We start from the raw sequence: 24,679 nt of genomic DNA, 5'->3' as shown, positions 1-24,679 counted from the left end.
GTTGAAACAAACGCAAAATGTTTTGCTGTATTTTATTTCACTAAAAATATAACTGAAATAGGAAAAATAATGGATGTATTAAAAACTGAAATAATTGACTCTTTGTCCTGGGACTTTAAATAAATAAATCTTTTCGCCCACGTGAAGTACTTGTCTGAAATAAAATCATCATTGTTGCTGAATATTAGAGAGGAATTATTGCTTATTAAAACCAATAAAAAATATTCTGTTTATAGAGGTAGTAAAAAATATTTTCATTCAGCTATATTTTTTTCTAATTCTCTAGAGAAAGGACGCAGAAAAATTGCAATTATGCAGATATCATGCTTTTATCTAATCTAACTTTTATGACATAGTGTATAAAATGTTAATTGTGAAATATTTCTGTAATTCTCCTGAGATAAGCGGTACCAAAAGTCTTTGTTATTCCTAATTAACGATAATGAGAAGGCAGCAGACAAAAAATAAGCATTGAGTAAGTAGCCAATTACGAAAGTTTGTTCCTTGTTCATTTAAAGGCAGGGGTTTGAGAACGTTCTGATTTGTGGCTTAAGAATTTATTGCTAAATTCATAAATGGTCTCTGTTGACATAAAAATTAAGTGGCTGTTTTTAAGAAACTTTCACAGCAGATCTTATTTAATGTTTGAAACCTACATCAGAACCAAGAAGTAAAGTAGTTCTGTCAAAATGGCATTTTGTACCCTTTATTTCTGCTCCTTATACTTCCCGTCAGAAGAAAACAAGATAAGTTTCTAAATGCAAAGTCCACCAAAGTTTTATCCGTATTTGAAACGCGTATACACTTAAGTGATTTAATAAAGTAAAATTTTTCTTGTGGGAATGATCTATCTCTATCTGTGAATTATGAAAACGAGTGTTACTTTTAAATGAAAACTTTTCCCATTTCAATGAAGTAAATGTTTAATAGTTTATTGTAGGAGTTAAACGAAGAAGAATCAGCCTAATATTCATAAATTTCCAAGACTGGTTTCGAAGTTTTAAATATAGAACCTCATTTTTCAGTTCCAGAAGTGCAAATCATGAAAGGGAAACCAGTGATAAGATAAGAGAATAAGAATGAAAGAAAGTCAAAATACTGACGACATCTGTTGATGGAAAAAAAGGAAAATAGCTATGAAAAAATTTTCTTAACGGCTGAGGGTAAAGGAGGATTAGAACTGGGATCGTTAACTGTAACGGAAACTGTAACGGATCATTAACTGTATTTTTATGAATGTGGTGCGCCTCTAGAAAATCTAATTCGCCAACGGAAGATAATTTTGCATAATTTTTCTACATAAAAATGGAAAATGTAATTTTCTGACGAATAGTGTTTGACAACAGAGGATTTATGCCTTTCTTTTTATCTAATATATGCCTCAATGTCCTTAGTTTTCCAACTTTAAGGCCCTCGTAGTTTGAAGAGTGTAAACTAAACCAAATTGGCAAGGAATGCTATATATACCACAGGAGCTCATATCCTGAATCGGGGCTTAAAGTACGGAATTTGCGAACTTTATTAACAGAAGAGACATTTATACGTAAGCCTAATTTTGGTAAAATACGTGTTACATACGTGTATTCGATAATAAGAAAGGAATGACAACAGCATTCATATAATCTCGGAAAAAGGGAGTATGTTTTTTGATACGCTGAGATGAAAATGTTTTAAGCGCTTGTTCAATAATGTAAAATGAAAAGCCTCTGTAATTATCAACTGACTCTAAATAAATTAGTTCTTGATAAAGAAGGCCATTTGAAGGAACAAATTTTAAGTGCATGGAAATTAAGAAATAAAATGAAAATGTCTTATGATTTTTGTTAACTTCTCCAAAACTCGTTATTTGGCGTATTAATATAATTAAAGTGTTATATAGATTTGAATAAGTGTCATATTCCTGAATGTAAATTTTGAATTTTGTTTCCTTCAGTTTTAAATATGAAGTATAATGTCATTCATCCTGCTCTTACCATTTTTTTTTGTTTAATTATATGAAACTAACATAGAGGGCTAAATAATTTTAAAGGTGTAATTAAGCGCGGCCGCCGAAACTGCTAATGACACTCTGAGTTACGAAGGGTTAGTAGTTAGTGACGCTGATTACCATACCAAGAGACCACGGCTAGAATATCGCAGAAAACATGGATATTATAAATGTATTATGTATGTGGGGCATGGGGGCACTCATATACATCTAGCTTGAAATCCTCTCGACTGATCTGGCGGTATAATGAAAGACGGTTGGGAAACACTCGGATATGTATCTCGGGGGTTCTCTTTTTCAAAATGGAGCGGGACTAGACATAGTGCTGTAAACTATATGGAACTCATGCCAACGACAGACACAGACTTGTACTCCATGAGACTATAAATTCCGTGAGCTTGTATAAATAGGTCAGACAAGTGAGATTAGGCACCACAACAATATGTCAGTTTTCGTATAAAATGCACACAGTGTTTTGGCGTTTATAAATGTTATCGCTCAAGTTAAGTATAACTCTTATTAACCCTCTGACCGGCCAGGGTTTTCACTAAGAAAGCAAAAAAATTCCAAAAATATTTTGAGGAAAAAATATTTTATTGATTTTAATATAAAAATTCTCCTGGAATTTTATATTTGTTTTTGTGTAATTTTAATATACTGCCCAAGTTTCCTTGACATATTTTAATATGCACGTATATATACGTTCTCATACATATCACAAAAAATAATCTAGGCCGTATATATACGACCTTGCCGGTTACAGGGTTTTTAACCAGGACATGCTGATTTCTCAGTGTAGTAAAGTGTAATTTCTTGTTAATTAGTACATACTAAATTTTGCCGATGACATAATTAATGATAAAATCAATCATTATTACGATTCAAATTCATTTTGTGTAAACAAAAATAATATAAAAACTACATTTATTTTCTATGACACTGAACTTTAGTCATATTGCTGCCATTATATGAACTAAATTTGTAAGCCACTACAGTTTAAATTTCGATATTTACGTTGCATAAATTTGTTAATTAATTTTAATAATTTCAAACATTTATAAAAAATATTTTTAATATGAAGTATTTTAAAAATTTAAAGAATGATAAAACATTTTTTTCTTCAGTTTAAAGAATGCAGGTATAATTTGAAAATAACAATTTCACATGAACTAGTAGTAACAGCATTGAAAACAAAAAAAAATTAAATGAAATATGATAAAGACAATATAAAATAATGAGTAATGGTAATAAATTGAATATGATTAATAGTATTTGAGAATTAAAATATATGATAAAAATATTGAAATAAGTAATGAATAATTTTTAAATAACTGCATGAGCATGGCATGTTGTAGGAGGTATTAATATATAGAACCGCAGAATGCGTGCTTTTGCCTCTGCATTCAAAATCACTTTTATTAAAATATTTGCAGACACAAATAGCATTTTGATGTACGATGGAAAAGAGGGAACAGGCAAAAAGATTGATAACCACTATGAAATCTATTTTTCATTCAAGTTAATTATAGAGAATTTTTGCTAATTATTCTTATTATTTTATACTAAGGTATAAATATATACTTAAGTAATTCGTTTAAAATTCGAATCATGTCTAGATTCTCCTTCCATATTGCATTTCATATACCAAGTAGCAGTTGGAAACTGAAGCCTTAGCCTTTTAATGTTTATTTATTTAGCTTAAATTATTATTTAAACGTTCTAGACTCTAAAAGGAAAAACATACTCAAATTTTATAGCACTGCATTTATTTTGAAGAAAAAATATAAATTTAATAATTTGAAAACCATTATTGAAATATTTTGATTAAATAAAATAAGTTTTCCACATTTAAGTTTTAATGGTGAGAAAGTTTTCTTGTAAAATATTATAATATATTTAAAAGAGAGAAATCTATGCATGCTGTGTCTACTTTCAACAATATATTTATATTAACTAACTAATTTTAACTAACCATTTAATCTTTGTCCGTCTTAACGTATAGCGTTAATAATATGATGTCTTTCATTGAAAAAATGCTTTCAGTTATTATTTCCAATTAATTATTGAACATTACAGATGAACTAAATGTAATACGGATTTTGCTGCACATGACTACGTATAATTTATTTTTCTCATTTTAAGAACTTACAGCTACTTGAACACAGCTGAAATTTAGTAGTCATTAAAACAGTAAAAAGACTGAATAACTTAAATAATAATCAACTTAACAACAGTTTTTCTGGAACATATAATTATCATTCCAGTGCATTTTAAAAATCTACTGAAATTTCTTTTGACACATTAAAATATGCACATATTATTCAATGATACAGATATTTTAACAATGTCTTACATAAATATACAGTGTTTTTCAAAGTGATGCACACTAATTTAACATATTAGAATAAAGTCTATTAAAAACAAACATTTACCATCACAAATTTAAAGCAAAGAACAACATAAGTAGTTTCATTTCATGACATTATAAATGTCTGATATGACTTCCCGGAGTCACACGAATAACGTCCAGACGATAGTCCATTTTTTTCCACATTCGTTTGAGCATGTCTGCTGATACTAAGCTCACATGTATGCCTGCGTGTGCTCATATATCCTCAAAGTTGCGTAGCAATGGTAGCACATACACTTTGTTTTTCACAAAGCCCACAAGAAAAGTCACATGGAGAACGTCCGGTGACGCGGGAGGCCAAGCAAACATATCTTTGTCTTTTTTTCCGGCTTGCCAATCCAATAATTATGAATCACATTTTTGAGGAATTCCTGTAATTGCGGGAAAATCCAGATATGTAGAGCCTTTCATTACCTTTTCCAGGAAAGAGAACGGCCCAAACAATTAGGTTTTCGAAACTGCACAAAACACATTCCCTTTAACAGAATATTGTTCATGTTCTACGGTACATTGAAAGGTTTTACTGTCCTCCAGATGAGCACATTGTGCAGATAAATGTTCTTGCTAATATGGAACGTTGCCTTATCACTCAATATGAGGCGAAAGAAAAACATTCTGAATGTTCACATTTGACCTGTCTATTTATGCAAAACGCCATTCGCTCATACTACATTCTTCCTACTATCACGTTTGGTATGGTTTGGTTTATTAAGATTACGGCAAAGCACACTAGGGCTATCTGCCTAGGGGGAGGGATGCCTTCGTGGAGGACTTTGTAAGGGAAACTGGCTCTTATACACGTTACACAAGGGGAAAACCACGAAAACGTCCGTGCAGCCAGCCCGTTCGCGGGATTCGAACCTCGGACCGAACTACCAGTGTTCAGCGACTTTACCACTCAGCCGCTGGTGGGCCCTTTCTGCTATCACGAGACCTCCGTCTGTTTCTGCCTTTATAAAAACAGCTTGTTTCTTCAAATTAGGGATACAATAATAGTTTTGTCACGGGGACAATCTTTTGAAAATCCTCTAAAAAACTCACGCTGGACCAAAATTACATATTCATATTTCGGATACTGCGCGACGCAAACGTCTTCTCTTCCTGAGACGGCATTTTTCGTTCTAGCGTTCGCAGCGGAACCATACCTTCCGTACTCAATACAGGCCGCAGAGAAAAGAAAATAATTGTGATATGAAATTAATTGTGACCAAAATTACATATTCATATTTCGGATACTGCGAGACGCAAACGTCTTCTCTTCCTGAGACGGCATTTTTCGTTCTAGCGTTCGCAGCGGAACCATACCTTCCGTACTCAATACAGGCCGCAGAGAAAAGAAAATAATTGTGATTTTTCTTCTTTTTATACCCATTCTGGTTCATCTCTGCTGAAAAATCAATTTATTACAGTCTAATAAAATTCCGTACATAGTTTTGAACGACTCACGAACGTGTTATTTAGTGAATTATTTTCGATAGAATCTCTGCATCTGTATTTTGAAAAATACAGAGAATTATGATAAAGGAATATTTGAACTTAATATTACGACGGGAACAGTCGTATTAGAATATGAATAAAAAATTTTATTACGGATTAAAAGACAATTTATTTATGGAGTAGTATTTTTTTAATTCGGAGTTATACAGCTCCTCATATTTGTATCAAAGTAGCGTATGTCTTTCAAAGTTGAAACCATATCGCGTTGCATCAGAAAATGCAGTTTAAGAGCAAGCGTTTCCATAGCAACGTTCGTAGCCTGGATATCAGCAATTACACAAAAATAGAAGACAACTTGATGGCATAATACATATTTATATTTTGCAGAAGAGCATATTTATGTATTTTTATTTGCTGCAAAAGAGTCTGTTGAGAGATATGCAAATCCTTCGGCTCATGAATACTCCATCAAGAATCGTTTGAAACCTTTGTTGCTGTGAACTATTTTCTCGGAAATTATGGATTCAGACTCGATAACTAGAAATTTCACCCAATAACAATGACTGAAAAATACCTTATATAACTTAATATGGCCCAATTTCTTTAATTTTAATTTCGAAATATATGCTATATACACTCTTAGACAAAAAAACAAAACAAAACAAAACCAAAAAAAAAAAAAAAAAAAAACAGACGCACCAAGAAGGAGTTATCCGAATGGGACGAAAATCGGTAGAAGCGATGTACAGAAAAACAAATGATTACAGTTTGAGAAACATTGGATGATTTATTGAAGTGATTGAGCTTCACAAAGCGGAAAGACAGTAACGTGTTTGTCCACCTCTGGCCCTTATATGCAAGCAGTTATTCGGCTTGGCATCGATTGATAGAGGTTGCGAATGCCCTCCTGAGGAATATCGTGCCAAATTTTGTCCAATTGACGCGTTAGATCGTCAACATGCCGAGCTGATTGGAGGGCCCTGCCCATTGGTCAAGGTAATGTTCGTAAACACTAAGGCAAGCAGTAGAAACATGTGTAGTGTGGGGACGGGCATTATCTTGCTGAAATGTCATCCCAGAGTGGCGTGACATGAAGGGCAACACAAAAGGCCTTAGAAATTCGTCGACATACCGCTGCGCTGTAAGGTTGCGACGGATGACAACCAAAGGGGCCCTTCTATGAAATGAAATGGTACTCCAGAGCATCACTCCTGGTTATTGGCCTGTCTGCTGGAAGACAGTGAGGTTGGTATCACACCGCTGTCCGGGGCGTCTTCAAACTCGCCTTCGCTGGTCATGGGGGCTCAGTTCAAAGCGGGACTCATCACTGAAGACTATTCTACTCCAGTTAGTGACATTCCAGTGCAAAAGAGTCCAACAGCACTGCAAACGGGCTTGACGTTGTACTGAGGTCAATGGCAGTCTGCGCAAAGGGGCGTCGTGACCTCAGCCCTCTTTCAGTGAGCAGTCTATGAATGGTCCTTGCGGTCACTGAAGCACTAGTTGCACGTACAATCGATGATAATGATGCATCTGGGGCTGTGAGTGCCGCTCTGACGATTGCTCGGTCTTCACGTTCTGTCGTTTCTTTAGGTCTACCGCTTCCTTCTTGACGCTGTGTGCGGTCATAGTTCACTCATTCCTACCAACATCCTCTAATAGTGGCATCGCTCCTGCTCAAATGTCGAGCTTTTCGCCGATAAGACCAACCGGCTTGAGCCCAACTACACGAACTCTCTTAAATTCTGACATCTGCGCATATCATTCGCGCACCTGTATGCGAGACATAGTTACTGTCTACGGAGTACACTGAATGACATTCGTGAAGAATTTATGACCTGGAATCGTAATTTCTCCTCTTAAATATTCTGCCAGTTGCGCAGATCAGATGCGCTATAGCGATAACCGTTCATTCATTGGCAGCCAAAATGTAAAATTTTGCATTTTCTGTCGAAACCTGCATGCATATCAATTTGTGTCCAATTTCCTTTATATCTTCTCGGTGCTGCGTCGTTGTGCATCCTTTTTTTGTCTAAGAGTGTACGTTTTAAAAATGATATAATCTTCTTTCAAATAAATTTGGTTTTTAAATTTCACTGAAAGAAGAATTTGTGAACCTAAGAGAAATTTATAGCCTAAATTTCATTAAAAAAATTTTAATATTCAAATTAAATATTTTTCCATTGTTAGTGTATTTCAAGTCTAAATGTTTCAAAAATGATTAGTTTAGTGTGCAAACAATGGCAAATCTAAAATGTATCAGAAATCACTTTACATGTTCTATATTTTAAAGCATTTTTGCAGTTTCTTTATGTCCATAACTTTCTTTCGCGGGTATATAACTTTGCAAATCGTTGGGAATAAAAAAGGTTACATTTTATACGAATTGAAAGCCTTATTTTGATTTCACGTTCCATAATTATGTTATCATCAAAGTTAGTATTTTCGTATATTTTTCTAGTGCTGCACATGAAAACATCACGCTTAAGTAATTATTATTTTATAACAAGAAATATTATGAAGAAAATGCTTAAGTGATGCATACAGTGAAAATCTGAGCAAATATTTATAGGTATACTTCTTTTAAAGAAGTATTTTCAACTAATTCTCTTTTTATTTTCTAGCTTCAGTGGGAACAAGTCAAGACCGAAGGGGTCCAGTTTTCACTTATGAGCCTCCTAGTAGCGTTGAGTTCTCTAATTCAACAGGAACAGTGATTCCTTGCTCAGCAGAAGGCATTCCAGCCCCTTCAATTCGGTGGACACATGCTCTTGACGGCAGTTTCATTACAGATATTCCTGGACTACGACACGTCAGACCCGATGGCTCACTGGTTTTTCCACCTTTCAGAGGGGAGGATCAAAGACCTGACGTCCATACTACAACGTACAGATGCGTGGCTAGTAACGCTGTTGGAGCGATTGGGAGCAGGGACGTCAGTGTCAAAGGAGGTAAGAAACGTGAATATCTTCGAAAATTAAGATGAAAATTATTTTCTGACAATTTGCATTTGCCTGATCCTGTACAGTTTGGTTAAAGAAATACAGTCGAAATATTTATGAATGTTAATACATAACAACATTTTGTGAAGAGATATATAGAATTGCATAGTGAATAATTCCACATGCAAATCTGATTCATGTATTTCTGTTATTAGAATATATGTAATCAAATTTACATCATTATGTATGAATCATTAAAACTCGCTCATAGCGATAAACTAGGGTCTTTGCAAACCGGTTTTGCAGCTGAGGATGGTGGTTCTGTAAAACCATCGAAACTAGTCCTGTGAAAATTTTGAAAATATAACGCTGATTTTTGTTGTTTGACTTCTGAATTAGTATCTCTATTTTTATGAAAACTATGGAACCAAAGGTACTAATTATGATGCCAAAGGAATAATATAAATATTCAGAGTCGAATACATAAATATACACATTACGTGTTTGTGCAGCCGTGATTGTGGAGAGGATATAAGTGTAAGAGGGGTTTTCGGAGATTTGTATTCTCGTGTTTCTTCACGATTTTCGCCTTGCTTCTAGCAGGCGTTGGGGAAATTTTGTAAGGTATTAGGTAAAATAAATAGCCGCGAACGTAATGATGGCGAAATGAGATGAAGAATTGCCGGTAGGCTGGAGACAGATCAATTAAAAGCGCAGGTAGCTACAGAGATCAGTGTGTCGTCTGTAAGCTTTTTTGGGGCTTACACAGGTTTGGGGCTCACACAGGTTTGGGGCTCTAGATCTGTATCAAGAAGGTCAACCAACATCCACAACGACGAATGAGGATCGTTATCTGGCACTTTCAAGGAAGCAGCATAGAACTGTTAGAGCTTTACAACTCTCAGTGACCTGTATACTGCCACTGGAACCAGAATTTCACTGTCTACAGCAGCCCGAAGATTTCCTGAGATGCTGTATGCCAGAAAACCCACTGTTTGCATCCGCTTACTGCAGCGAGGGGGGAAGATTAGTATGATGCAGAAATATCCGCCTTGGATCAAACTTCCGTGGAGCACCGTACCTTTTTCAGATGAGTCAAGATTCATCCTAGACACTGGTTCCTATCGTAGCTATATCTTGAGAGAGCCTGGAACACGATACCATTCCTCTCTCATGACGGAAAAGGATCATTACGGTAGGGGATGTAATGTTTTGAGAAGGCATTAAGTTGGACCGCCGCACACATCTACATGTGTTTGACAAAAGCTTCTTGACTGCTTTGATGTATTGAAAGGAAATCTTAGGGCCATATGTTTGACTTTTCAGGAGTGCATTTGGTTTGGGTTCGTATTAATGGACGACACATAATGCTTGCCCACATGGTACTCAAATAGTATTACTTGTAAAATTGAGGGTATTCGCTGCATGAACTAGCCATCCAGTTCTCCTCACCTTAACTGTACACATCATGTCTAGGGCATATTTGGGACGGTAATTTCATCTCGCCATCCCCTTCGAGAACCATCATAGAGTTAACCTTTTCCCGTGGGCTATAGGTGCTAAATTCGAACGTATTATGGCCATTTAGTCACTTATTTTAAATGAAAGGAACAGAAAAACAAATCGACAGGGTCTTGCACTTCCTAATCCATATTGAAGAGTAAATTTTAAATCTCCATAGTTTACTGAATTTTTTTAGACACATTTAAAGTAGTGAACGTGCGGGACATATATGTCCCAGCCCCCTGGAAAAGGTTAAAATAACCTTGCTGCAGGAGTGGGACATCTACCCTGGGACTCCTGAATTGCTTTTATTGCCCTCCCCAATTACATCTGTTTCCCTTTTATAAATGTAGAGTCAAACCAGATTTCATTAAAATCTATTCATTAGTTTTTCAGAAGTTCAACATATTGTGAAATAATTTTGCACACGAGTTTATGCATACATATGCTTATCTATATTTAAAAATGTACATAGATGTAGCCATAGAAGTATCCCATGACCTGAGTAAATTATTCTTTTGACTCAATAAATTATAACTTAAATTTATTACCATTGATAAATTATTACTGAAAATATAATTTAAGTAATATAAACTCAAGCAGTTCGACAGTAATTTATCAATTTTTATTCCTAAGTAATAAAATATACACGGAAGAACCAAAACATTATCACCATCCCAACATTTTTCAATGAGCTCGTCTGGAGACGTGAAGAGCATTTGATTAAGTGAGAATGGTATTTAACTGCTCGAGCACGTGATTAAGTGAGAATGGTATTTAACTGCTCCTGGAGAAGTTAAGGAAACATTCTTGCATTTACTTTTGCGAATGATGGGAAAGGCTGCTGATCTGAGAAAATTTGAGAAAGGTCATATTGTAATCTCCGGCTCGGAAAGAGTATCTCCGATATTGCACGACTTATAGCTTATTCACTATCTGCCACTGTTAGTATTTATGCAAAGTGGATAAATTAGATAGACAGTAGACGCCAAGGTTTGGATGTCCACGCGTCAGCAAAGAAAAAGGGCGTCGGAGGGTCCTGCTTAGTACAGAAAAATCGGTTCCAGACAGTGGCTCCGTTAATAGCCCATTACAATGCAGATCGAAGTATACAGTTCAACATACACTGTCGCACATGGGACTGCTCAGCAGACGTCTCATTCGTGTTCCTCTGTTGACTAAGAGTCATTGTCAACTACGCCTACTGCGGACCTAGAAACATCGAGACTGAATGGGACCAGTAGTTGTAGTAAAACAGACCATAAAAGCTGTGGACTATCTAAACATAACTGCGGATCAGTTTCTCCCTTACATGGCTTATATCTTTGCAACTGGAAGTGGCATCTTCTAGCAGGACAACAACCCATTTCACAAGGCTCGAATTGTGTTGGAGTGTTTCGATGAGCATAAGGATGAATTCCAATTAATGTCCTGGCCACCTAGCTCACCCGGATTTTAACCCGATAGAGCACATTTGGCGGAATTTCTCAGCTCAGACACCATCATGTCGGAATATCTCGATTTTGCATCACCTCTGCTTAGACATTTGGTACAAACTACCTCCAGTCACCGACCAAGAACTTGTGGCATCCATGCGAATGCGAGTTGCAGTTAGTTTGCAAGCCAAGGGTTGCGCAACACGTTATTGAATATGTGGTCATAATGTTTTGGCTCTTCAGTGTATATTACAGGCATGATTCAAATCAACTTACATATAATCATTATTATGTCGTTTATATTGTACCACAATACCTATTAAACAAACTGTGCGAGACGGATATACTAAAGTGGATATGCAAATTAATATTAACATATTAGAAATAATAACAAGGCTTATTATAAGCAAATACACCCACTTCCAAAAGTTAAGCACGAAGATCTAAAATGCAAAAAAATCAACAAGTACTGCTTTGATTGACACAAAATTAGGTAGAAAGTAGCATATATGCATAAAAGAAAATCAATAATTATATACAGAAATGAAAACAATATTAAACTTTTGTAAGTTATCAGATAATGACATACTGGAGACTTAAACAGAATTGCGTATAACGTGAAAATAAACAGCATAAAATGAAAAAAAAAAAAAAAAATGAAAAAAAAAAAAAAAAAAAAAAAACATTAACCTCTTCGTTGTCTGTAACGCGTCTAGCGCGTTCAAGTGAAACTTCTGCAGGGCGGCCGTAAAGGTCCGTCCACACGAGGGCGCTCGCGACGTAGTTAACGCAACTTTTTTGACGCCGGCGTAAATTCGCGTGACGCAGAAGACGTAAAACGCTCCTGTTCAGCTTTTTCGCCCGCGACGCTCGCGTATAGCCAATAGCCGACCGAGTTCTTATCACGTGTCATAATCAGAAATTAAACCTATTTATAACTTACGGTGTTATAAATAGGTGAAGCTTGCTTACCCGTTTCAATATGACGTCAGAACCACACAGAGATGAGTTTTTGCTTAGAAATATCATAACTGTATACAGCAATAAAATTATCACCATTGTTCACGCCATCTTCAGATTTCTCAAACCGTATATATTGGTATAAATTTAAAATTCTTATTAAAGGGGAAAACTGTATATTTATAAAGCAATGATCCGACCAGTATATCCATATGCTTCACCTATTTATAACACCGTAAGTAATAGGAACCTAAATAAATTACAGTTTCTACGAAATCAAATTTTCTGCCTTACAAAATTCTCCTTAATTATTATAAATATTGGCTAGATTATGTGTAATAAAAAGCTGTATAAATATCTCAATATTAAATACACCAAAAACTAACTTCAGCAATATAACAACTTCTAAAATAAAGCATTTTGACTGTGAAAGAGTATTCAATAAAATACAGTTACGAAATTTTGGAGGAGAGTTACAACTTGTGTCATACAGCAATCATTTATTGAAGTTTAATTAAATTACCTTTGAAGCGACTTCTACTTGTTACATTATTTTTCACAAAAACTGCTATCACGGATAGCTGAGTGGTCAGCGCGCTACTTTGCAAATGGAAAGCTAATGAGTTCGAACCTCACCCGTAGACAGTATCATAATTTAGTTAGCTTTTCTCAGTTTGAAACGTGTTTCTTATATTTAATCTCGAATCATTATATTCTTATTTTACCTATTATTATTGTTTTCATTTTATATTTTATTCATTATTATTATTGTTTTTAATTTAGTTTAAAAATATGCAATGAAAAAAGAAATCCTTATGTAATAATATACTCTTTATCTCTTTATCATATATCATCTGTAAATTCTCTCTTTATTTTTACTTTATTGCATATTTTATCATGCACGTAATTTCTCATAAACTATCCAAAGTTTGAACCGCATTCTAAATTCAAAAATAAATAAAAAGAAAAACAAAAGACCAAGGGAAGGGGAGTTAAAAAAAATATGAAGTTAGTTTTATTATATGGTGGATGGTGTATATAAAGAGAATTAAGTAATTTAATTCTCTTTATTAAGTAATTTAATTCTCTTTATATACTGTATTCCAAACCAATTTTATAAATCCTAATTTTCATACAATATAGAATCTGCAAGTCTGTCAAACTGGTCGATACTCATCCTGAAGTAATTAAAAAACAAGTAACATACAAAAAAAATTAAGTCAATTCCTACTTAGGTCCACAAAGAAAAATTAAAGAATATAAATAAATAAAAATACAAACAGACTTTTTTAAAATTAAAAATTTTAATATGTGAAAAAGCTGTATTAACATCAAGTGTCTTTCACTACAAGTTTAAAAAATTGTATTTGAACTTGAGTGGATGAATAAAAAGCATTTTATGTACTGAAAATTTGAACAAGATATAGGGAGAGTGTGAGCTAATAGTAGGAATTTAATAATTCTGGATATTCATTTCGCAAACGAGGCTGTAAAAAAAAAAAAAAAAAAAAGTTTCTTTGAACAGGTCGCTCTAAATAAATCTTTCGGACCCATTCTTGCCATTTTTTGTGGTTTTGCCTCTGCTTAATAATTGCACTTAATAGTAAAGTTTCAGCTATAAAAAAATCATCTGATTCGGACAACTTGCCGCAAACATACAGAAGCACAGCGAAGTAATAAGATACAGCTCTGTTGATGCTATATTACAGCATCACGTGATTTTTGCGCAAAATAATTCTATTTGTTAAACGCCCTCTTCGCAAGCGTACTCTTTTGGACGCTTTTACGCTGGTAACGTAAAAGCGCGTTCGTCAGCTACGTTTCGAGCATACTCGTGTGGATGGGCCTTAGCGCGTTTCAAGCGTTCAACTTTTTAAAACTTTTAAACGTTTAAAACGTTTTCTAACTGTTTACTAGTTTGAGTTTTTATTTTTTGTTGTTCTAATACCTCCTAGAGGGTAGTACTATTCAGGTATTCTATTTCTAATTGAATTTCCCTCTCCCTCGGGTTTTTTGAATATTCGCACCATTTTACATAAGATACAAAACAGTGAGAGATATTCAACGTCTACTCAGCAGAAAGAGAAAAAATGAGGTTGTGAATTGGAAAGACAAGAAGGATATACATTTGATGAATATAGTCCATAATAACTCTATGATTGATTTTGAAACACGTAAAATAACTGTAAAAAAACAATAATTGTAAAAGATTACAACAGCAAAATGGGAGGAGTGGACCGCCTGGATCAGATGTTATCAAATTAACCCTGCTGTTAGAAATAAGAAGAGATATTTTTACTTTTCCATTATGTTTTATTTCCTTATAATTTTGCTTAATATTCATTTACATTCATCCACTACGAAAGTTATGTATGTACAGAGAAAACATTACACGCTGCGAAAAACAAAGGGCCGCTGGGTGGAAATTTTCGCAGGGCGAAAGGGTTAATAGGGTATGTGATCCCCTCTCATCTGTGTACAAAGTTTACACCTTGTGACCATGATTTCAATTAGGTGGTCAAGCACCGCAGAATTAAGCAATCGCCATTCTTCTTGTAGAGCAGTTTCCAGCTAAATAAGAGTGGCTGGAGGTGGCAAACGAGAAGATACAGCACGGCCGAGAGCATCCCAAAGATTTTCAATGGGATTAAAGTCAGAAGAATATGCTGGCCACGCCATACGCGCAATCTCTTCACTCTCCAGGTTGTCATCGACGATGTCAACTCTATGGGGGCGTGCGTTATCATCCATTAAAACAAAAGTAAGGCCAACTGCTCCAGCGTACAATCTCACAATGGGTTCTAGGACTTCATCTGGATACCAGACAGCTGTCAAAGAACCCCGTTTAAAGATGTGCAGTTCGGCGCGGTATCCTAATGAAATCCCTGCCCACACCATAATGCTTTCGCCTCGGAATGCGTGATGTTCGGTGATGTTTTGGGACTGATTGCGTGTTCGTTGTTCACGCCATATCTTTATACTTTTGTCATCTGGCTCCAGAGCAAATCTTGACTTATCAGTAAACATAACATTGCCCCAGTCAGACGCATTCCAATTGACATATTCCCGGCATCACTGTAATCTCTTGATTGGACGAATAGAGGAACACAAACTAGAGGTACCCTGGCGTACAGTCCACTCATATGTAATATTCAGCAATAGTAACTGCAGATATCGCCTTACCAATGGACGCTGTAACCATAGATGTCACACGGAGGTCGCTCTGCAGTTCCGCTTAACTACTATAGCAATATATCGATCTTCTGCGGGGGTTGTAGACCGGCTACGGGCCTTCGGTCAACTGTCTGTGTAGTTTGGAATTGTTTCCATAAACGTGAAATTACAGAATGATGAACGCCGAAGAAAAGAGCAACACCTGTGATCGACTACCTGCTTCATTGCGCCCCTGAGCACGCCAGCGCTCAGAATCTTTCATTCGTCTTCTAGAAGTCATAGAAACACGTTTGTCTTGAAAACAAATTGTACGAAAGTTTTAAACACCTTCTATCAGCACTTACAATCAACTTCTGTAACCCTTCATAAAGCTGGCTTCTTATAAGTCTGCCTTTTTTGCATATTTCTTGACATGAAAGCTCGATTGGCTGTTACCTAACATATTTGCATACTTCTATCTACCTTTGCAGCGAATTGCATCCTCTTCAATTCTGATTGGCTTCCGGAAATTAGCATTTTTTCTCTCCGTGCTTAACTTTTGGAAGTGAGTGTATTTATAAAACAGCATCACACAGGTCATATTCTCAGCAAGAAAGTTGTTCTTTATTTTTCAGTTTTAAAAACAGAATTTTGAGGGAATTTGAACGGTTTTCTTCTCGTTCAGTTTTCATTAAACAGAAGATCACGAAACCTTCGGTTGATAAATTACCAGAAGTTCAGAGTAGTCGAATTTTTAAAATCCATTCAGAAATCTTTGGAACTTTACAGCCGAATTTAATCATTCTTATATTTGGAACTATTGAATACTTAACTTGACATGAAAGACCGATCCTCCAGAATTATTTTTATGTTCGTTATTTTGATGAGTTAGAACAGAAGTAAAACATTTAGTTTTATAAATTTGATCCGAAATAAATTTCAATCTTATAATTGTTTTCTTTGAATTAATGGCTTCAAATGAAATTTAAAGTTTTCAGAACTTTTTCTTTGTACGTGAAAATTTCAACTTTCCCTTTTTGACAACTAATGCAGGTTCTGTAATTAAAAATAAGAATTTCACAAGCTAGCAATATTTCAAGCTGATTGCAGCCAAAGGCTTAAGCACAAGGAAGATATGATCGACATAAAATTGCAATTTGAAATTAAAAGTTAAGCAAAGAGCTAGGTTTTGGACCCCTTAAATATTTCAAATTTTAGGAAGGTAGGGCAATAAGTACTGCAACTACATCTGTAGCTTAATTTGATGAGGATAAATTAATGCAGACAGATACTTATATTCATGAAAGAAGAACTGTATTATGATATATTTATAATTTTTCCTCAAGACTTCATTAAATTTAGTGTATCTCCTATTAATCAGAAGTTACTAAGATTGTTTGAAAACGTTTCAGTGATTTTCTTTGTTCAGCTTTTTCTAAGTAAGTGCCATCTGTTTTGATGGCTTAATTAATTGCAAAAGGCACTTGAAGTTTTGCCTAAGTGAAGGATGCTTTAGTGGATTATATTTACGTTTTACAAGAACAGAACTCGAAAATGTCAAGCAGCCATTCCCTTCTTTTTTAAATCCCATTCTTCGGGTAATCCTAAAAATACCTCTCAGAACTTTTAATACAAGATACATTATCATTATTTAATTAATTAATCGAGCACAATCTATTGAATAAATATAAAGTAAAATAATTGGGAAAACGAATGTAATTCTTAAAAAATGGGAAGTATAAAGATCAGAAATAATTCATATTACTGGAATAAATACTGAATTTATAATTGTTTTTCTCATAATTTGCATTTTAATGACAACTTCTTAAATTACATCAACGTTTTATTCAAATTTCACTTTAATTAAAACTTGATAGGGGATAGGAAGAAGTTATTTTGAACCGTCAATCTGTGTTATGTATCGCACCGTAGACATTATCTTTCAAACGTGACAGTTATTTCAAATCTAAGATACGAGACTGTGATTAAATAAATAGTAAAATTCATCAAGATAACGGCCTCCGCGTTCTTAATTTCTACATGTTAAATACAGGAGTAACTAATCGCTCACAACAAGTCTAATGAATAAATCATTCACAGCGGGTTTAAGAAATTAATCATTCACAAATAAACAAACATAAATTATAAAATTAATCATTCAAATTATATTCAGTTTCATATCCAGAATTTCTGAAATCGCGCTTAGTTAGAAAACAAGTTTTCGAAAAATATATGTAGTATTTTTCATTCAAATTTCTAAAAGTTTGATATCATTTCAACAATTTTAGTGAAATGACGTGAACTTATTATTCTATGGTTTGGTGCATTTTTATACTTACCTATCTTATTTCATTTTAAGAATATTTTAAAATGCTAAACTAAGATTTTAAAATGGAAAACCACTGAAACCTTAATTATTTTACATGTAAATTATTAAGTAATCTTCTTGTGTGCACAAATCTGTCCATTTGAAGCATCAGTGCATCTTTTGTTGCAGAAATCTCTTTTTCTTTCTTCTTTTATGTTTTTATACAAATGGATTTCTTTAATATAAAACCTCGTACACATGTACTTAAAGATAGACGTAGGAAAACCCAAACGTAAGTGCAAAAAGTCTACAAGCAACAAAAGTAGAAATTTATAATTTTCAAGTGAAGTCATTGATTATTAGAAAACGATTGAATGATTTAAAAATTAAAATCTCATGATATTAAAAGAATTTTATTTTCAGTTATGAATTTCATTCCCTTTAACATATATAAGTTTTCATAACCTCTCAGGCAGTCATTACTCAAATGAAAATAAACATGAGTTAAAGCAGCGAACTTTCACGAACTGTTTATATTAATGAACTTTTAAGCGAGGGAGAGCTGCCTATCAGAGTTGTTGAGCTGTCTGGAAGTGTCTAACTGCAGTTTAACTACCGGCAGTCTATTGTGACAGTTAATCGCTCGCCGGTCACGTGTCTCCAGGATATAGCTGATGACTATCATCACGAATTCAACACTTTGCTGCTAAGGTTATTTAAGGCAGTTAATTTGAATGCTTAGGAAGTGTGAAGCAATCTCATATAAAATTAATTTATAAGGAAAAATGTTTAAGGCATTTTTAACGAATGCTATTGGTGGACAGAAAAGAATGTATAAGTTAAAATGTTTAAATTCATTTCTAAATACATAAAAAAAAAAGTCTTTAAATTATTTTCTAATCACATCGACAAATAAAGAGGTTAATTTCTATTTTAACTCACTGTCTAAATTTTTAAACAGCCAGTGACAAAGCTTTTGACTATCAGAAGTTATTCTGAATGTCAAAAACAGAAGTATTACAAATAATTTCATGTACATTCGTTTTATTAGTAGCGGCGTTTAATTGAACTCAGTTAATGCTTTGGTTTTGGGTTTGATTTTAAAATGCTTTATTGTATTATATTCTGATGGCTCACTAACCAAACACGCATAGGAGAATTTTCAAATCGAGCTTATCTCGACTTTCAACAGAAAGCCTGACTCTTTACTACTATGAATTGTATGATTAAAATCATTCTGCAGCATATCTGAAAGTGTACTCGTGATACAGATGTTGATAAATCTTAGGTTTTCGTGCTCTTTGTTACAAAATTTTCTGTGCCATTTTTAATTCAAAGCTTGAATAAATCGAAATAGTCATGCATATTACATTAATGTATGCATAACTAATATTCATGTATATTATATTAAAGCATATGCATTATGCATAACTAAATTAGTCAGGCATAATTCTAAATTAAGTCACGCATATTAATGAGCTTAATACGATAGAATAATTTTATTTCGTACATAAATGCACGAAAAATATTACTTGAAAACTCTGTATTACTGAGCTTGTTTAAATAAAAAAAAACAAAGAACATTAAAAGGATACTCAAACATAATTTTTGAAGAATATGTTCTAAGACTTTATTTTAAGGACGTTTCTTGAACGAAATAGTATAAAACAAAATACCGAAACAATAAAGTACCTTTTAAATATATTTTCAAGTGTTAACAGTTATAAAGTATTTTCTCACTTCTTCTTGCATTCCTTCGTGGTGTAACTGGAAGCATAATAGACGCGCATTCGAGAGGTCAAGGTTTCGAGTCCCGACGAAGGCACTGATTATTTTTCGCGTCTACTGCTTCAAAATAACCTAATGACTATATTTCATTGTATAGTCATTAGGTTATTTTGAACTAAAAAAATGTAGCGGACGATAATTCGTCACCATCAGAATTTGGCGATCGGGTTCTCTAATCCCCAGTCGCACTTTAAAAGAAGATCTCCTCCCTCATTCTCGCAAGTCTTCGAGGTGTAACTGGAAGCATAGTCGATGCGTATTCGAAAGGTCCAGTGTTTGAGTCCCAACGAAGGCACTGTTTATTCTTCACGTCACCTGCTTCAAAGTAACCCATTTACTCTACACAGTAATACATATTAAATGCCGTGCGTTAATGTGATTTATATTTAAGGTCTTCTTTAAAAACGTGCAAAAAAGCTATTAAATCATTTTCAGAGATATTGAAATATTCTAAGCATTTTAAAGAAATTTTGAAATCTACTTCTTCAATAAGAAATTAGAGTTGCTGTTGCTTTACGCCAGTTGTTTTAAGTGTATTATTCTAGTTTCTAAAATGTGATCATTATTTTTTATAGTCTTTGTTATTTAATACGGATGAATATTTCACGCGTTGCTAGAAAACAATACGTGGTCAACTAAATTATAACATTTTCAAAAGTTTTCATTTTCAAATAATTTTCAATGTGCTCTGCTTTATTACTAGCATGGAGTTCAAACAATACTATAATTTACAATTTCCAACGTTTCATCAATACTGATTTCCTTTAAATTATTATGTTAGTGTACTAATAAAAATTTTATGTTAGTATTCTAATAAGAATAAAGCTATTCAAAGTATTTCATTTCTTCCAGATTTACGTAGCCCATGCCTTTTGAGTAGGAGGACCGAAAAGCCGTGAATAGAGCAATATTTTTCATTCATTTATAAGAACAAGGTACACCTAAAGTATAGTACCTTAAGTACTGAGAATATAGACACAGCTATAATAAAACAAGTATGTGCAAAGCTCGAAGGTTACATTTTTTTTGCAATTGCGAGCATTTGCCTATAACGGCATTGGCCATTATTAAGGCTAGAAGTGGTGGCCATTTCTATGACGATATGCCTAAGAAGAATTGATGCTTTCGTGCAGTATTTTGTAAGGAAATCTGGTTGGTAATCACATTATATATGCAGAAAACCACGAAAACTCTCATGCAGTCAGCCTGTTCACAAAACGTCGGAGAGGCCGGGTTGAATTTGCAGCGATTTTGGATCAAAGTTGCAGTATCCAAAGACTTTACAGGCTCAGCCAGCGGTAGATTGTATACAGCAACAAACATAAATGCATATCGAGACAGAACTTGCTTAAATTTTAATGATTACTAAAATCGTAAAAAATTCTATTCTTGTAGCCTTTTAATTTTTTCAACTTAATTTTTAAAATTTTAATTATAATTTGGAAACAAAATGACTTCGTTTTAGCTAATTTTGCTTAGCTAATAGAAATATTTTCTTTGTTAAATATATGATAGTATTTAACTAGAATGTTGGTAAGCATTCGCATGTATACACTGCGAGCTAGAATGCGAATCTTATATACACAAAGGAAAGGCAATGTTGGGAAAAGGGGAAATGTATAGAACCTATCAAAAAATATTTATTCCGCTGGAAGGAAGATGTATTATAAAATGCAGTTAATATTAAGGAGAATATTAATAGAAAATCATTATAAAGTTTTAATCTTTATTAAATTTGCTGGCATTTTAATTTTATCACCTTATAAAACTTAGTTTAAAAAAATGTTTGAGAATATTTCAAAGTCTAATTTATTTCCGAAATAAAATTAGGTGTTGAACGAGATTTTTGATTTATTACAAACTCCCTCTACAGGCTGGATTGATATATTAATAAATAATGAAAACATTGTTATAAATGAATATCGCATTTCTTCGCGTGTGCTCGTATTATGTAAGTAGTTAACTCATCCACGTTGCAGTTAGAAGATCCGTAATTTGAACCATGGGAGAGCGAGCAGCTTATTTTTGTTATTTCTGACTTCTGACGGCTCGGGAAAATTTTGACATTTTCTGTATTAAAAAATAATGTTTCCAATAAAAAACATTAAAAATTCCATTTTTGAATGCTGCAGTACTAGTAGCTAAATTATACCTACTTACAGTAAGCGCTGATCACGTTCAGAGAATAGTAAACTAAAATTCCCGTGTAAAATTTAAAGAAGGAATCAAACTTAGATAAAGAAAAAAATAACTTTGAGATTGGTATAAGCTTCCAGCTTGTAACAAATTTGCATCAAGACGCAGTAAATATAATGTTTAGTTAGAAAATGCATTCGGAGGGGAAACTTTGAAATTTCAATAACCATACGGCTATCACATATTTCATGTTGAATGGAAAAGCACTTTCAACAGCTGTTGGGTTTACATTATATTTGCGGCTAGTAGCCATCTCACATTGTTTCTAGAGGGACCTGATATTTGCATAGAACACCTGACTCAAAAATTTATCTCATCTAACCGGGCGTTAAGAACTTTCTAGAAAGCTCCCTTTGTAATGCAGTTTTGCAATGGTAGAGAACGCAAACTCATGTTTCGATTCCGTTTCCCGCGGAAACGCGATGTCGTCGTTTGGCAGCCCTTTAGAAAAAATTTCCATAACAAATAGCCATTGATTCGTGCGTAGAGAAGTTTTTGACCCAGTATTTTGGGAAGGAAGGGAGTGGAAGGGATGGGCTTATTACCCAAAAAGTTGGTGACGCAAAAAGCTCCAGTATCATCCATCATGTTGCAGCTTTGAAAAGCGGCTCTGGGGAAATATTCCCTCTTTTTACCCCAAACACCAATCTCATTCCCGTATTTGCATATTTTTTATTCCTTGAATTTGCGATTCTTTGAAGAAATCCTGTAAAGAAACTTAAAAAAAAACCTCTGGCTTGGAGTTTAGGGATGAATATTCTCCTTCAGGATTTGTCGCCAAGAAAGCCAACAAAAAATATATTAAACTTCACACGCTATGTATTGCTTATGCTTTGTATGCATTGTAGATTCAGACATGGGATAACAACGTGGAATATTAAAGAGCAATCAAATTGTCATTTAGAAAGTGATGTGAAGTAAGTCAGTATAAAATTCCCCATGTTTAATATCGTTCATAACATAATTTTTAAGAATAGATAATTTTGATGTTAATAATCATAATCAGGAAACTTGTTTATAATCTTAGTAAAGTAAATAACCGTAATCATAATAATGAGTTTTTCATTTAAAAAATAATTCCACAAACTTTGAAAATTTTGTTTTATTTGGTGTCTTGTGATTCAAATGCTACTACATATTTTCTCAGATCTTCGAAATTAGAGTATTATGGGGAACCCTATCGTAAGCCTAAATCGTTTTAAGCGAATGCATAAAAATTCTTAAGTTATACAGGAATTATATTTGTTATATGAGAAAATGTTTGAGAGCTTCCGTTCCAAAACAACTAACCTGGAAATCACACCAAATTGCGTATAACACCTAAACTAAGATTAGCATGTAAAAAAGGAAGGAATGATGTGGCAAATGCATAACTTATAAAAATATATATCGAGTTAATAATATGAGCTTTTGACGCCAGAAAGCCTTTAAGTTTTAAAGGTGATGATTGTTAGGATGACACATTAAATTCAGTTTGATATTAATGGAAGGTAGTTTTTACTCAGAAGGCAGAATTTTATCAGCTTTTCATTGTTTTTGAATTCAGTAAGACAGGCAGTTCACAAAGTCTATTACTTCTATAAAACTATAAGGTATTTCTCCCGCTTTTCTAGCGTGCTTTCGTGGAGTAGGGGTTCTGCACGCTGGGCCGGTATTCCAGAGGTACGTGGTTCGATTCCCGGCGAAGTCATTGCTTATTTTTCAATTCTGCGGCTTCCAAAAATCCTAATGTCTCTACAGTGGCGCCCGAACTAAAAGGGTTGTGGATGATGACTCTCCACACCCAGGATTTGGCGATTGGGTTCCCTGAAAACCCCAGTCGCCCTTTAAAAAAGGGAGTATATAAGGTATTTCTCCCACTTTCCTAGCGTGCTTTCGTGCTGTAGTGGTTCTGCACGCTGGGCCGGTATTCCAGAGGTTTGTGGTTCAATTCCCGGCGAAGGCATTGCTTATTTTTCAATTTTCCGGCTTCCAAAAATTCTAATGTCTCTACAAAACTACCTCGATGTCGAAACTCAAGGTGTGTGATCTACTCTGACTGATGAAAGATATTCGTAACAAAATACTCTATTTATACTGATTCCTCACAGTTTTCTTTGTATGCAGTTAAAATACCTTGTTCCCTCTATGTTCTCGATAAGCATAGTTATATTTTCCCTCAGAATAACTGAATTCTTTTCACTTAATCTATCAAATTTTGTCCCGGAAAAACGGTCAAATGAGAAGAAGGGAAATAATCTAGAAGCAGTCTTTGGAAATAATTGCCTTTGCATAAAACGTAAAAAGATATGTAATTTATTTTCCACGCGCCCAAGCGCATAGCGTACTGTAGTATTTGATGATTTGGCATAAGAAACGATTTCTAATTTATCTCTCAAATTTAATGTATCTGTTACTGAGTAACAAAGGGAGCAATTTCAACCTAGTGCGCTTGCAAGTACTGACGCAACAGATGCTTAATTTATTTTCCACTCGCATTCTGATAAAGCCGGTTCTCAGTCATATAGCTCAGTAAAACGTAAGACTTTTAATTTATCATTAACATTTAATCGAGCTGTT

The 24,679-nt window shown here is 34.1% G+C and overlaps 1 protein-coding gene across 3 annotated transcripts in view; it reads left to right on the top strand.

The window, feature by feature from the left end:
- LOC118197664 (cell adhesion molecule Dscam1-like) overlaps positions 1-24,679 on the top strand; it is a 927,954-nt gene that overhangs the window by 156,914 nt on the left and 746,361 nt on the right. For all 3 annotated transcript variants that reach the window (XM_085816877.1, XM_085816876.1, XM_085816875.1), the window contains exon 2: positions 8,459-8,785. In XM_085816877.1, the coding sequence (XP_085673003.1) occupies positions 8,459-8,785 (327 nt within the window). The remainder of the gene's footprint in view (positions 1-8,458; positions 8,786-24,679) is intronic.

This window comes from Stegodyphus dumicola, chromosome 5, assembly GCF_044657685.1.
Source record: "Stegodyphus dumicola isolate Sdum_Otavi_A_Nest chromosome 5, ASM4465768v1".
Classification (NCBI taxonomy): Eukaryota; Metazoa; Arthropoda; class Arachnida; order Araneae; family Eresidae; genus Stegodyphus; species Stegodyphus dumicola.
This window is presented reverse-complemented; position numbering and strand designations above follow the sequence as displayed.